The sequence below is a fragment of the Botryllus schlosseri genome, chromosome 4, assembly GCF_051294905.1.
Source record: "Botryllus schlosseri isolate E-star chromosome 4, Bs_hap1, whole genome shotgun sequence".
In the NCBI taxonomy this organism is placed as follows: domain Eukaryota; kingdom Metazoa; phylum Chordata; class Ascidiacea; order Stolidobranchia; family Styelidae; genus Botryllus; species Botryllus schlosseri.
The window spans coordinates 3,393,474-3,406,196 of NC_137239.1; the positions used below are offsets into that span (position 1 = coordinate 3,393,474).

A 12,723-nucleotide genomic window follows, 5' to 3' on the forward strand; every position below is an offset into this window, starting at 1 on the left:
GCGGATAGAAAAACGGTATGTTGAGCTCTGAGCGGAAAGATGACATTTTTTTTAGTCAACCGATAACAAAGTGGGAAAAATTCACCGGTTTTTGAGAATTCCTCTCCGGTTTTACAAGTCTCCAATTTCTGAAAAAAGTCTCCTCTTTTTAGATTTCCAAAATATGGTAAGCCTAATTCATCGCCTGAAATATTGGAAATTTTCGATTAGCAGTCCCCCGACATAGAGCATTGTGAAGTCCAGATTTCGGAAAACTATGTCATCCTGAAGATGACGTTAGCACGGATAGATTTGGTGACGGAGATAGTGACACTTGAAAATGTAAACAGGTTACATAACCTAATGTCGGTTCTGCTACATGAGCTGTAAAATGTATACTGAAATTTCTGATCATTGACGGGACTCTTCACACTTAGTATTTTTATGCTGAATTGACGTGTTCCTAAAACAATTCACCAAACTCGTGCACGTTTCAGGTGAAAAAGGCAGATTTTACTAGTACAGGAATGAAGAATTTTTAGTATAATTTTGGAAAAGGAAATGACAGTCATGTGTGTTGAGTGCATTCCTATTGAAGGTAATGGTGATCACCTGCACTCAATAGATTTTACACTTAGCCATCGTAATGTAATATGTGTACGTTGAGCTGTTCCCGACGGCACAACAAGGGTCTTCTCGCCGCACAGCATTTGCGACTTCTTTGATATTTGCATTTCAACTATAGAGCCACGGTAAAATGTGTCAGGAATTTGGGTGATGAGGGTTCTGCGTGTAAGGCGTATGATTAAGTGATGTTTGTATATGCAGTGCGGCGCCTAAACGTTGATAGTCGTATCGACCCCTCTCCTCCAAAAGGTAGTGACCGTTAGCCGTTATGATGCTTTGAGGTTTCAAGAAGACAATCATGGTGAAAGGAAAATACTAGTTTGTGATAAGAATTGTCGCATTTTCAGTCCATTGGTAAACCATTGACAGTCGCAAGCATGTCCATGAGAAAATATGGTCACACCAAGTAATAACGTTAACTATTACAGCGAAATAAATTTCAATTATATATTCAATTCGTATAGGCTTAGTACAAGCTCCCTAATTCGAATAAACAGTGAAACAGTGAATAAACATGTTTAATCCGAATTGAGAGTTCAAACCTATAATGTTAAGGACAATTACAATTGAGTTGCTGGATGACACAACGGTAGCAATGCTTAAAGTATGCCCTTTTATGTATCTGTTTACTTTCAGATCATCTTATAACGGTTTCCTCTCCCAAAAATCAAATTGGAGTGGAAATGGAAAACCTCACTATTCAACTTGTTGTCACAACATTTGATGGACCGGTTACTATAAATGTTAGAAAAAACGAAGACGATGTCGATACGATTAGCGATATCCGCGATGGGATCGTTAATTATACAATATCCGGTGCCCAAAAGTCAGACAACAAGACTGTATACACATTTATTGCGTCCCCAGAAAGCGGCAGTTACACGCGAGAAACAAAAACTATTATTTTCATACATGGTAAGTAGTATCTGTTCAGCTCAGATTCAAGCTTTCTTTAATGCCGACTGAATACAGACGGAAGCCCCAGTCGCACACCATATATCTGTGTGTGACATTGTTACGTATTGACTTCTATGAATTTATGCTGATAAGCAAAGCCACGATAAAAATGTTGGCTTGGGCAGTTATATTCAATCATTGCATGACGTCTTAGATCCGTTAGGACCTGGGTAACGCAGCTTATAAGGTTACTATGACCCAGTGAAAAATAAAAGCAGAGTGGTGAGGATTCAATTAAACTGTAGAAACATGTCTGCGTTACCGCATTACCGCATTAATCATCATACCCCATAGGGCATAGGCCAGGGCCACCTACCTTTTTGAGACCAAGAGCTACTTCATGGGGACTGTTTAATGCGACGGGCTATACCAGGAACTCAAGCCGTTTAGCAATGCTCAGTTGGATTTTTTCACTCCGTTAGAAATGCCGAGCACATCACAGGGTTTCTTCCTCTTACAAAGAACAGAAACTCTCACTCACCACGATTCACACCAGTGCCCCCGGGCTCAGTTGCGTTGCCACACCGCGCGCCGTAGTGCCAATTTCCCGGTCGAGACTCGGGAGTATTAACTAGTTAACCATTAAGCCTCCGCGTCGACAAGACGAGCAATGCCCCGATCGAAACTGAGTACGTACGTTCCTTAAAGTCAGCTGATTCATGTTAAACTGCTGCTCATAGAAAGCCCGTCTCTGCTTCTACTTTCAAATCCCTCATTTAAATATTTGCTACTGCGACCGTGGGCGACTCATTTCGTTCTCGCGGGTTACCGGTACCCTGCGAGCACTGCGTTGGTGACCCCTGGTATAGGCCTATTTACCAATACTTCAAGTTTTACTAGCGAAAAACAATAATTATTGCCGTCGCATCTCGTTTAATCGGTGACTGATGATTGGCTTCTAACAGTTCGCGCATACGTGGAAGCATCCGGGAATACTTCAATTTACGCCCCTCAATCGGATAACGAAGGATGTGCAAGAACAGTAACATGTACATTTGGTGGAATACCGAGTCCAACCGTTTATGGATGGTACCATAATGGAGAGAAATTGGAACAATTGGAAAGTCTTACTGTGTATCAGACTATTGAAGGAGATCAGGCTACTTTGTATGCCCGAAATGGCATATTAGCAGATCACGGAGACTATAAATGCTACGCTTCCAACATTGTTGCTAATGAAAAAAATATCAGTGAAGCCGAGGCACACGTCACTTTGCTGGGTGAGCTAATCGATAAAATGAAAACTATATCGCTAAAAAACGGTTACAGCAAAGTTGAAAATAAATGACATATACTAGTTTACAGCCCGCCTGTCGAAGTCAATCCTCGAAGTACGCCTTGCACGGATCAAGGAGAAATTACATTAGACTGGACTGCAGGCACGAAAACGAATTACGTTAATCATACGTAAGTGAATCGATTTCGCATCACAAAAACACAACTTTTTATGATATGCACGTGGAAGAATCATGTCATTGATGATGTTATGCATTTTGATACATAGGTGATTACTTGGTGTGAGATTATACATATCGAAAATTTTTGTTTTCTCGTTTAAATTATCAGGTCAGCTACACGGCTATTTTTCATCAAGACCATTTACATCTTTATGTCTAGTAGAGAGCATACGATTAACAATATGAACAGTATGAAATGAAGCAAGTAACTTCAGGAATCTAAAAATCGAACACTGGCCTATATGCATGCATATTTCAATGTAAATTAATCATGGCACGGCATCACTTATTTTATTTCAACGTTTCCAATTTAAAATATGGATGTAATTTATGTAGCTTCCGAATATCGCAATTGGGTTCATCTACTACTTATGATGATGCCCAAACAGCAATTGACGGTGATCAAGTAATATTCAGCAGACTGACACCGAGTACGGATTATCAAATATACGTGAGTTTATTTAGCCTCTCAATACGATAATATCAAGTCGGTGACTATAACAATGTATTTGTTGAATTAAATGATCCTACCATATTATCGGAGTAACATACAAAATCGTACCTTTTCAAAGTATAGAGAGCTACAATTTAGCGTAGCTCAAACTGACTGTACACACATTTGTGATGTGTATAGACCAGGGGTGTTAAAATCGAGTATGGTCGCGGACCGGATTCAAACCTTCAGACAGCTAGCGGGGCGGACCAATAAAATGATTCCAAGATGCGATATCTCCTAATCCAAGCCCTTGTTTATCATTTGACTACGTTATTATCAAGCCTATATACGTAATAGTAAATTACATTGTATATAGGATCATAGGGATTCTAGGCTATTCTACAGCTATTTGAAAATATCGTAATTGGCAAAATAAGATAATTGGCTGGTTAAATATAGTGGCTCTAATGACGATATGAGTTTGCATATTTCTATGCTATCCTTGTTCTTGCGTTAGCACTGCGTATGCATTGTGAGAAATTCTGTAAACATAGTGCGACCACGCATATTTTATTTATATTTTGTGTAACTGTGCCAGTCTCCATGTAGCCGGCATATAATTGTTTCGCAGTGGAGTTTTCGCTTCTGTGTATAACTACATTTTGATCCATAGTTCTATAAAACACTGAACTCGGTGAGTCCATTTTTGCATTCTTGGAATTGGGTGTCAATACCATAGACTTGCTCCTAATGGGGACTGCATTGAAACCACAACACCACTGTCTGATGGTGATAATGCGGCGTATGAGCATGCTTGACATTTGCCATATTGTGGGAATTTTTACTGATGGTATTTTTACTTGAAATTTCGGAGTCGCCTCGCGAGCCGGATGAAACCGCTTGGCAGGCAGGATGCGGCCCGCGGGCCGTATGTTTGACACCCCTGATATAGACAATGGTATAAATCGGTAGAGTTACTTACTTACTACGTGTGGACTTTTCCGCCAATGCGACAATTTGGAATAACATATTCGTGCAACTGTGTTAATATTAGGCACTGCTGTAATATTTCAGGTGGAAGTATGTCCGGAGACCAAATGCTGTATCGCAAAACTGAATAAAACAGTAAACGTTAATACGGGCCATGGATTACCTGGTAATATCCCGAGTAAGATGAATATGAGTGGGACAACAAAATGTGAAGTTTTCTGGAACGCCCCTAGCAATCCAATTAATGGCGTGGAAGGCTACAACGTGAGTATATGGTCATATGTATACGAGCTTGAATGAAGTAGATGACTGATATGTTGAAATTGTGAGAGTACTTCTCCCAGCATTAATATTATGTTTATATCTGAGTCACTGCAATGAGCCGCCAATGATCCAATTAGAAAATTCAACATCAGAGGGATCAAGTCGTGCAACATGCCAAATGATCGAAGTACAGTCTGAGATAATTGTGCATTCAAAAGGGCATGATATCGCTCTTACATCGTGGAAACGCTCAATCACGTGATTAACGTTATAGCGTCACTCTGTATTTTTTCACGAAATATAGAGGATTGAACATGCATCCTCAGAAAATTTTTAACGAATTGATTCGATGTCACCCACACAAAATATAAAATTTCAGCTTACACAGATTGCTAACTAGTAGTCTACTATTCAGAAATAATCTGATGCTTATATTGTATTCATACCAAAGGTTTTTTAAGGTTAGAACTGACCACTCTAAGTCCTGTAATGTAATTTGACTCGAGTATATGACTGAAGTGAAGTCACGACTCGAGTCGCACCTACACTACATCACACCAAAGTGGATATCGGGACAGTACAATATTTTTCCATATCGTTCTCTGTTTCAGAATGAGTTTAAAACGAATGAAGAATAACACTGGTCGAGACATATTTTTAGGCAGACAAAGTCGGAGCGGTTTTGGTAGTTCTGAAATTCCCTTATTCCGAATATGACCTCAGTTTTTTCAATTGGTTCTATTTTTGGAGATAATCCATGGGGCTATTTTGACTAAAAACTCATATTTTTCGCTCAGTCGTACTATAATAAAGTGAAGAAAATCATTCTACTTGTTAGTTCGACACGTTGAAAGCTATTTTAAAATACATCAACAGAAATATATTTCGGGATATTATATTTATCATAACTGGAGACTTTCACGGATATCATGTAGGCTACATAAATAAACTTCAATCATGTATATTAGGGCTGTTCAGAAATAACTTTTTTTTCTGGATTCCATCAAATTGTCAGGTTACCCTACAGAACGCTGCACACCAAATTTGGTTCAATTCTAACAAGTATAAGGCTTCGCAGTTCCAATTAAAATTTTTAATTTATACGGAAAAATAAAAAATAAATCGAATTTTTCTGTCAACCCCATGAAATTGTTGAGCTGTCTTCAGAGACGATGCAAAACAAATTTGACTCAATTCCAACTTGTAGAAGCGGAGTTATTGGAGTTTTTCGTTGATAATCCTCGGATCCACTGATAATTTCTGAGGATTATCAACGAAAAACTCCAATAACTCCGCTTCTACAAGTTGGAATTGAGTCAAATTTGTTTTGCATCGTCTCTGAAGACAGCTCAACAATTTCATGGGGTTGACAAAAAAATTAAATTTTTTTGTTATTTTTCCGTATAAATTAAAAATTTTAACTGGATCTGCGTAGCCTTATACTTGTTAGAATTGAACCAAATTTGGTATACAGCGTTTTTTAGGGTAACCTGACAATTTAATGACTGAATGGCTGGGATCCGGAAAAAAGTTATTTTTGAACAGCCCTCATGTACATATGTAGTTACCTAAATACTAAAATAACGTATTAATTGAATCAGTTTTACGTTAACCATATATATTGTATTAGAAATAATAATTGGAATATAAAAGTAAAAACTTATCTTTCAGCAAAATTGGTTTTTGCTGTATTATCGGATGTAAGCAACTTAAACAGATTTTCGAAAGGTCCCAGCAGTAGTTTGCCATAATATGTTCGTCGCATCTGCACTGATATATTTCTTTTGTTGTTTTGATGTATTGGTGGAACCTTTCCCCTTTCTATTCCTTCTAATCAACAATATTATCTGAAAATATATGATGGTGACTGAACAGGAAATGAGATTTACTGTTCACGTTTTATCCAAGTTTTCCATATGCAGATACCAATTCTCGGACCAACTGTTTGCAGTTGGGTGCTTTGTGAGCTTCCAAGCAGTTTTATTTACTATATCCTAGAGGGGATTCCATGTAGTGAGCACCTTTCGGATTATAAAATTCTAATCCTAAGTTCATATTCGAATCTGAGATTCATCAAATATTCCTGATTTGAGCTCCTCGTTTGATATGGATGCTAGGTATACACACTTTGTTGACTTTACGGAAAATTATCCATTTACATGTGAAAGGAATATGAGTAATAAGAGGAATATGAGTATTTTAGTTACGCATTCCAGTAACAATCATGATAGCTTATACTCATCTTTCATCTTGGTAGAATGACTTATTGGTACAGTATAAAATATATTTCCATTGTGCAAAAAGTACAATTTTTAGGCTTGACAAACTGCTTTTTTAACAAAGTTCTCGCATCAGATCATGCTAATATTGATGGAACAGCTGAGAACGACAGGCTTGTTCATTATAGTTAATTATCTATTTATGCGCAGTATTGAAGTAGAAAAATCTAGGATTTACTTCCTACCAATGGAAATATTCTAGAGTAAATACAGTAATTTTAAGTTTTTCAGGGGTATAAATATCTTCTTTTCTAGAGCTAATCTTACAAAACTAATGTGATATTCGTGATCAGCAACCTTGAAAACCCCAGACATTACTCCTAGAATTCATGCCAAACCAGTGTAATAGGTTGACAATGGAGATTAACGCAAAATAAGAATTGTGTTAATCACCTGTGGGAATATTCCCGACAATGATGAAAACATTGCCGCTGAAATCTTTTGCGGGAGCAAATTTCTATCGCGATCACTCATTCGCAAACGGGAACGCAAACATCATACTCTTGAGCTTTGGATAGCACTGTTCAGTGTTCAGTTAAGTTTTCATTCTCTATTTACAATTAACTAACAATCAATTTTGTTCAAATTATGTATTTGCATATTTTACTGTCGATGCCTCTAAACAGATATCATGGATTGCTAAAGTCAGAGAAAAATTATTCTACGAGGTAGAAGATATTAACGGGCAGGACTATGTCAATGCACCGCGAATGAATTACAGTATACCAACACAACCAAACAAAAACTACAGTGTACGAGTTTCTGCTAGAACGTGTGCAGGAAATGGGAACTTCATTAATGCTACAGGAGATTGCTGGACACCAATAGAAGGTGGACTTTGTAAAATCTATGATTAAATTGGACACCGATATATAGGTTTTGTAAACCATTCCGAGCGTTCTAATTTTATTTCAATGTGCAATTACGTGGTCTGTGGTCAGTCCATACACGCCACTCCCCAGTAAATTCACTATAAGTCAAGAAGTGGGTATAGATAATACTTTTAGCATCTGTCTATGGACGTGCTTTTTATGGACGGTTTACTATACGATTGTTCTTCAAACTTCTGTATGTAATAAAACGATCCTGCCGCTGCATCGTGGCGCATAGAATTATACTAATCTGTTAACTTTAAGTCGAGACGGGCTCTCGTGGTATTGAGTACACCTCTGGATTTCTCTAAATTCCCATAATGCGCATCCAAATTACACAGGGAATTCGTCCCATTTTTTGTCACGGCAACAAATCTTAAAAATTCGATTGACGTATACTCAGTTGATAAGTCGTAAGCAAACTTCGCTACGCTGTAAGTAGAAAAATAAATAAATTTACAGGGTTTCCTTGTACCATAGAATAGAAATAAGTTGATTTAGGTATGCAAAACTCGCCGTAAGATCCGCATAAGAGGAGTTTATAAAAACCGAGAAGGAATTTAGGTGTTATAACTTGGGAAATAAGAGAGGCTGATCGGACCGGTGTAGCATAAACACGAAGTCAAAACACCGGACCAAAATATCTACAAAACTCAGCAAACGTGCGATCAAATATTAGAAGTGTAAGTAACAGCTCACATAATGTTGATATTAATATGGCAATAACGTATAAACATTTTACATATAAATTTCTTCCCGTTTTGGATTTGAGAACAACAGCCCAAAGAGTAGTAGTCAGCATGGCATTATGGCTGAATCATTTTTCCGCAACGATGATATTTAGTTTAATACAGCGAAGCAAATATACTCGAATATGAATTGATTGAAATGAGGGTCGATTTTGCAAGTACCAAAATTAAATATTCCGCGGGACAAATATTCGTCTCGATGCAGTTTTCCATCCATGGGGGCCTATAAATAAGGATCCCAGCGCCTTGGAAATACTTCCACATTCAATATTTTTGTAGGACCCGATGAGGTACCACCACCAATATTGGATAAAGGTCTGGATGGAGTGCGTCAAGAGACTCGGAGAATTCGGGTTCCGATGGTTAATGATGAATCAAATGGTGCAATCAGGTGATACTCTTATACAGAAAAGCGTGGCTGCCGATTTACATATTATTAAAATAATTTTATAATGCTGTGTTTTACATTCATCACGCCTATGAGCGAAACATACTTTTCAGTATTGTTAGTGTAGTGTAGACTCTAGAGCAGAGGTGGTCAAACTACTGCCCGCAACACCTTTTCGTGCGCTCCGCGGAAGTCTCACGAAGCGTTGAAACAATATTGATAAAATGCGTACTAAAATCAAATTACGGTGAGTATATAGTTAGTTAAACTTTTTCCTCATATCTTTCAACATGATAATGCTAAGTTATATTCTTTCCGTAGTATTTTTTATTTTAATTTTATTGGTGGCGCAATAGCCCGGTTTCGGGGCCCATGTATTTTGGAACGTTTCTTTAGCTAAACATCACAGAAAGTGAAACGTAAATGCCTTAATTCGGACCATACGAGCGTGATATTAGATTCGCTACATGAGCAAGTTTATTATTGTTAGTGTTGTACTGATTCGCAAGTTCTTTGTCTGTGTAGAAGTATTGATGTATTGTAGAAGCGTATTTCAAGGCAACGTTGTTATGATGCTGTCAAGATTGTGTGTTTTGGAGTTAAACCAAAAGTACAACGAGCGAATCTATGCGCAAATCGCTTCTCACAGACTCAATTTTACATCTAGTCCTTAAAATCGGGACACCCGACTTCCAACCTTAATTTTGACCATGAGGACGCCAAGCTTACAAATTCCCGTGCACCATCTAATCAAGGTCTGGTTTGTTTTATATTATTCCCATGTTCTCGGTCACTATATAGTCAAATAATAATAGAAAATATTGGATTAGTATACCAATCTTATATCATGCGGCCAGCGAATGGATTCAAATGTTGAATGCGGCCCGCGAGCTCAAAACTTTGCACACTCCTTCTCTAGTTAGAGTGTCGGTGTAAAATCACTTTTTTATTATCGTTCGAAACAGCGCACAATTCCCACAATGGCCTGATACGGATTATAATATGTGTGAATTCCCTACTAAACTATACTAAGTAGTCACACCGTTTATCACTGGAATCTGAAACCTCTGTTGCTGGATTATGAATTATCGTGTGTACGACTCAACTTATAGTTCGTGCACAACAGGCCTGAAACAAAGTTGCCTAAAAGTGCCGCTAGCATTGTGCCCGCTTATGCTCATATGCTTTTATTCTAATTCGTGTAGGCAAATAGCATCAATTCACAGTCTTCTTCATATTCGTTATTGCGGAAGGAACATATTGGGATACTGATATTACAGTAGTCTATGCACTAATATCATATATTTTCATGTTGTCGTGGTGTTATATACTGGAATTCGGATTTAAAAAATGTTTTCGTTCAACAATAATGGTCAAATGCATACAATTTATAATATATTTCACGTGTTTTTCGTTGAAGCTGTTTATTCCTGATTCTTTACAAAAACAATGGTGGTCAACTTCCGAAATCATTCAGTGATTTGAAACAGTTGTCTTCAAATGCAATCGCCGAAAGGTCGGAGGCCGGATATATTGCCGTGGCTATTAATAGGTAAATATACTTGACCAGGTATTAAATCGATAAGTTCCGTTTACAAGTACCACGCCTAAAACCTAGAAGAATCACGTTATATATCAAAATTACTATCGAATGATCATTATGAGGAATTGTGATGAATTAATTATACGCAGGAAAACACTTCACAATTAGGTTCCGACCATTTCGACGATCGTACATATCAATGTCGACGGTTTAGGCCAGCTTGCGACAACCATTTTGAGCACAGCTATTTTCGACACCGCAAGCTGCCCAGAAGCCGCATGTTGGTCAAATCTCAACGTCTTCAAGCGTCCTGGCGCGAAATTGGGAGGTTCCGGAATCTTAGTGTAGTATAGTCTCGCACCAGCATGTTTTACACCCCTAGACCAAAACATCTCAATGGTTTCAGCAAGAGTTTAGGGAATAAACCGTTCTTTCACAAGTGCGAATACCGGTTGATTCAGTAAATAAGCTAAATGTATTCAACGATATGGAGTACGGCATTTATTTCCCCGCTGTTTCGTCTCTCCTTCTAACCTGCCTGAGTATTACCCGACAGTTCCAGAGTTACCAATGTCAGTCAAATCTCATCGTAACATCAAACTAATTTGTCCCATTGTCGTTGCCGCTTTTCGCTACATGTCTCGCTTACCGGATATTGTACTCAACACAGTAACCCCGTACGCATTGTACGAAGTATCCACAGCACATCGCGCGAAGCATAAAGTCAAAGTTTTGTCACAAGGGATTCAGCAACTACTACATACTAGGGTTGAATTATCCGGATAACGGTTAACCGGTTAACCGGTTAACCGCAGGTATTTTCACTATCTGATATCCGGATATTTTTCTGCCGGTTAACCGGATAAAAAAGAATCGTTGCTAATGCATTTTACACGTTTTAGTAAACTTCAATAAGTCGTGTTAAGTGTTGGCGCGGCCGATTAACGAGAAGCGTGTTGCTAATTAGCGAGATGCGTCTGTACACATTGCACAATGTAATGCGACGCGATCTCCTGCTGAGAAGATCGTTAAATTAGGTCATTGATTGCCGCGTGCTCGGCTATCGTCTCTGGCCTGATTTATCGCGTCTTCAACAAGCCGATAGTTCCACTGGATTGAAGAATCGCATCTGCAATAGGCCATGTGCAGTGTACTGTACACACTATTCCATCGCTGGACTGCACAATCGCATCTCCATTGGCTTGGTGCTCACGATATTATCGTTGACCTACACAATCGCATCTGCAATAGGCCTACGAACGATATAATCGCTGGCCTAACCATTTCGGACCCAGCATGCATTGGCTCCTATCTCTCGCTGGCTTGTTGGCGATATGCCGTTAAGTGTATTCTAATTAGTGATTCTGAGAGTGACACCGCGAAACTGAATGACATCGAATGTTCGCAAAAATGTGCGTGCGTGCAAGCGTAATTGATTTCTGCTGATGATTAATTCGAAAAAAATAAATCGAAACCGCCCGATTTTATTTCAATCCCCCTACATTTTCGGCTGGCTGCGTGCCTGATCACGTGAATTAGAGCGAGGTATCATGTCGGCATCAATTCCAGTATCAGCTAGTCGTCCTTCTAGTACTCCAAACCTGAACATAAGGATGGTCAAAAGGATGTAAAGCCGTTGAAGTTTCCGGCGTACGACCTGCCAACCTTTTGACTCTCTACGAAGCGCTGCTTTCTATTCAGCCCACTTCTGTGGAAGCTGAAAAAGCATTCAATGAACGTGGACTCTTTGTTACAAAATTCCGGTCCCGGCTACAGGATCCCACAATTGATGCATCTGTGCTTTATAAAGAGGGCATTGCAGAAGCAGTGAACAATAAATTTGCGTGGTTTTTCTCGTATTCGCTCATACTGCGCGCGTAGGTAGGTAGGCTACTCTACAATGACACTGTGTAATGATTTTGCGATCCGTTTTACATGCAGACCTAATGAAATCGATTGTCTCACTTAGCAGTTATTATCCGGTTAACCGGTTAGATAAATTCCAAAATATCCGGATATATCCGTTATCCGGATAGTGAAAATTATTGATATCCGAACTAACCCTACTACATACATATTCAAAGACCGCTCGAGTGCGGTGGAGACCTGAATTCGTACCCGAATTTATACCCATACTCTAAGAAGCCCTGTACTATACCAAACGAATTTTGCAGAGCATTTC

General features: G+C 38.7%; 1 protein-coding gene across 1 annotated transcript in view; it reads left to right on the forward strand.

Annotated features, from left to right (window-relative positions):
• Positions 1-12,723, forward strand: part of LOC145437878 (uncharacterized) — an 85,100-nt gene that overhangs the window by 41,505 nt on the left and 30,872 nt on the right. Inside the window, exons 10-17 of the mRNA XM_080315217.1 lie at positions 1,243-1,521; positions 2,469-2,783; positions 2,862-2,970; positions 3,357-3,471; positions 4,531-4,710; positions 7,616-7,820; positions 8,890-9,001; positions 10,419-10,550. Coding sequence (XP_080171343.1) covers positions 1,243-1,521; positions 2,469-2,783; positions 2,862-2,970; positions 3,357-3,471; positions 4,531-4,710; positions 7,616-7,820; positions 8,890-9,001; positions 10,419-10,550 — 1,447 coding nt within the window. The remainder of the gene's footprint in view (positions 1-1,242; positions 1,522-2,468; positions 2,784-2,861; positions 2,971-3,356; positions 3,472-4,530; positions 4,711-7,615; positions 7,821-8,889; positions 9,002-10,418; positions 10,551-12,723) is intronic.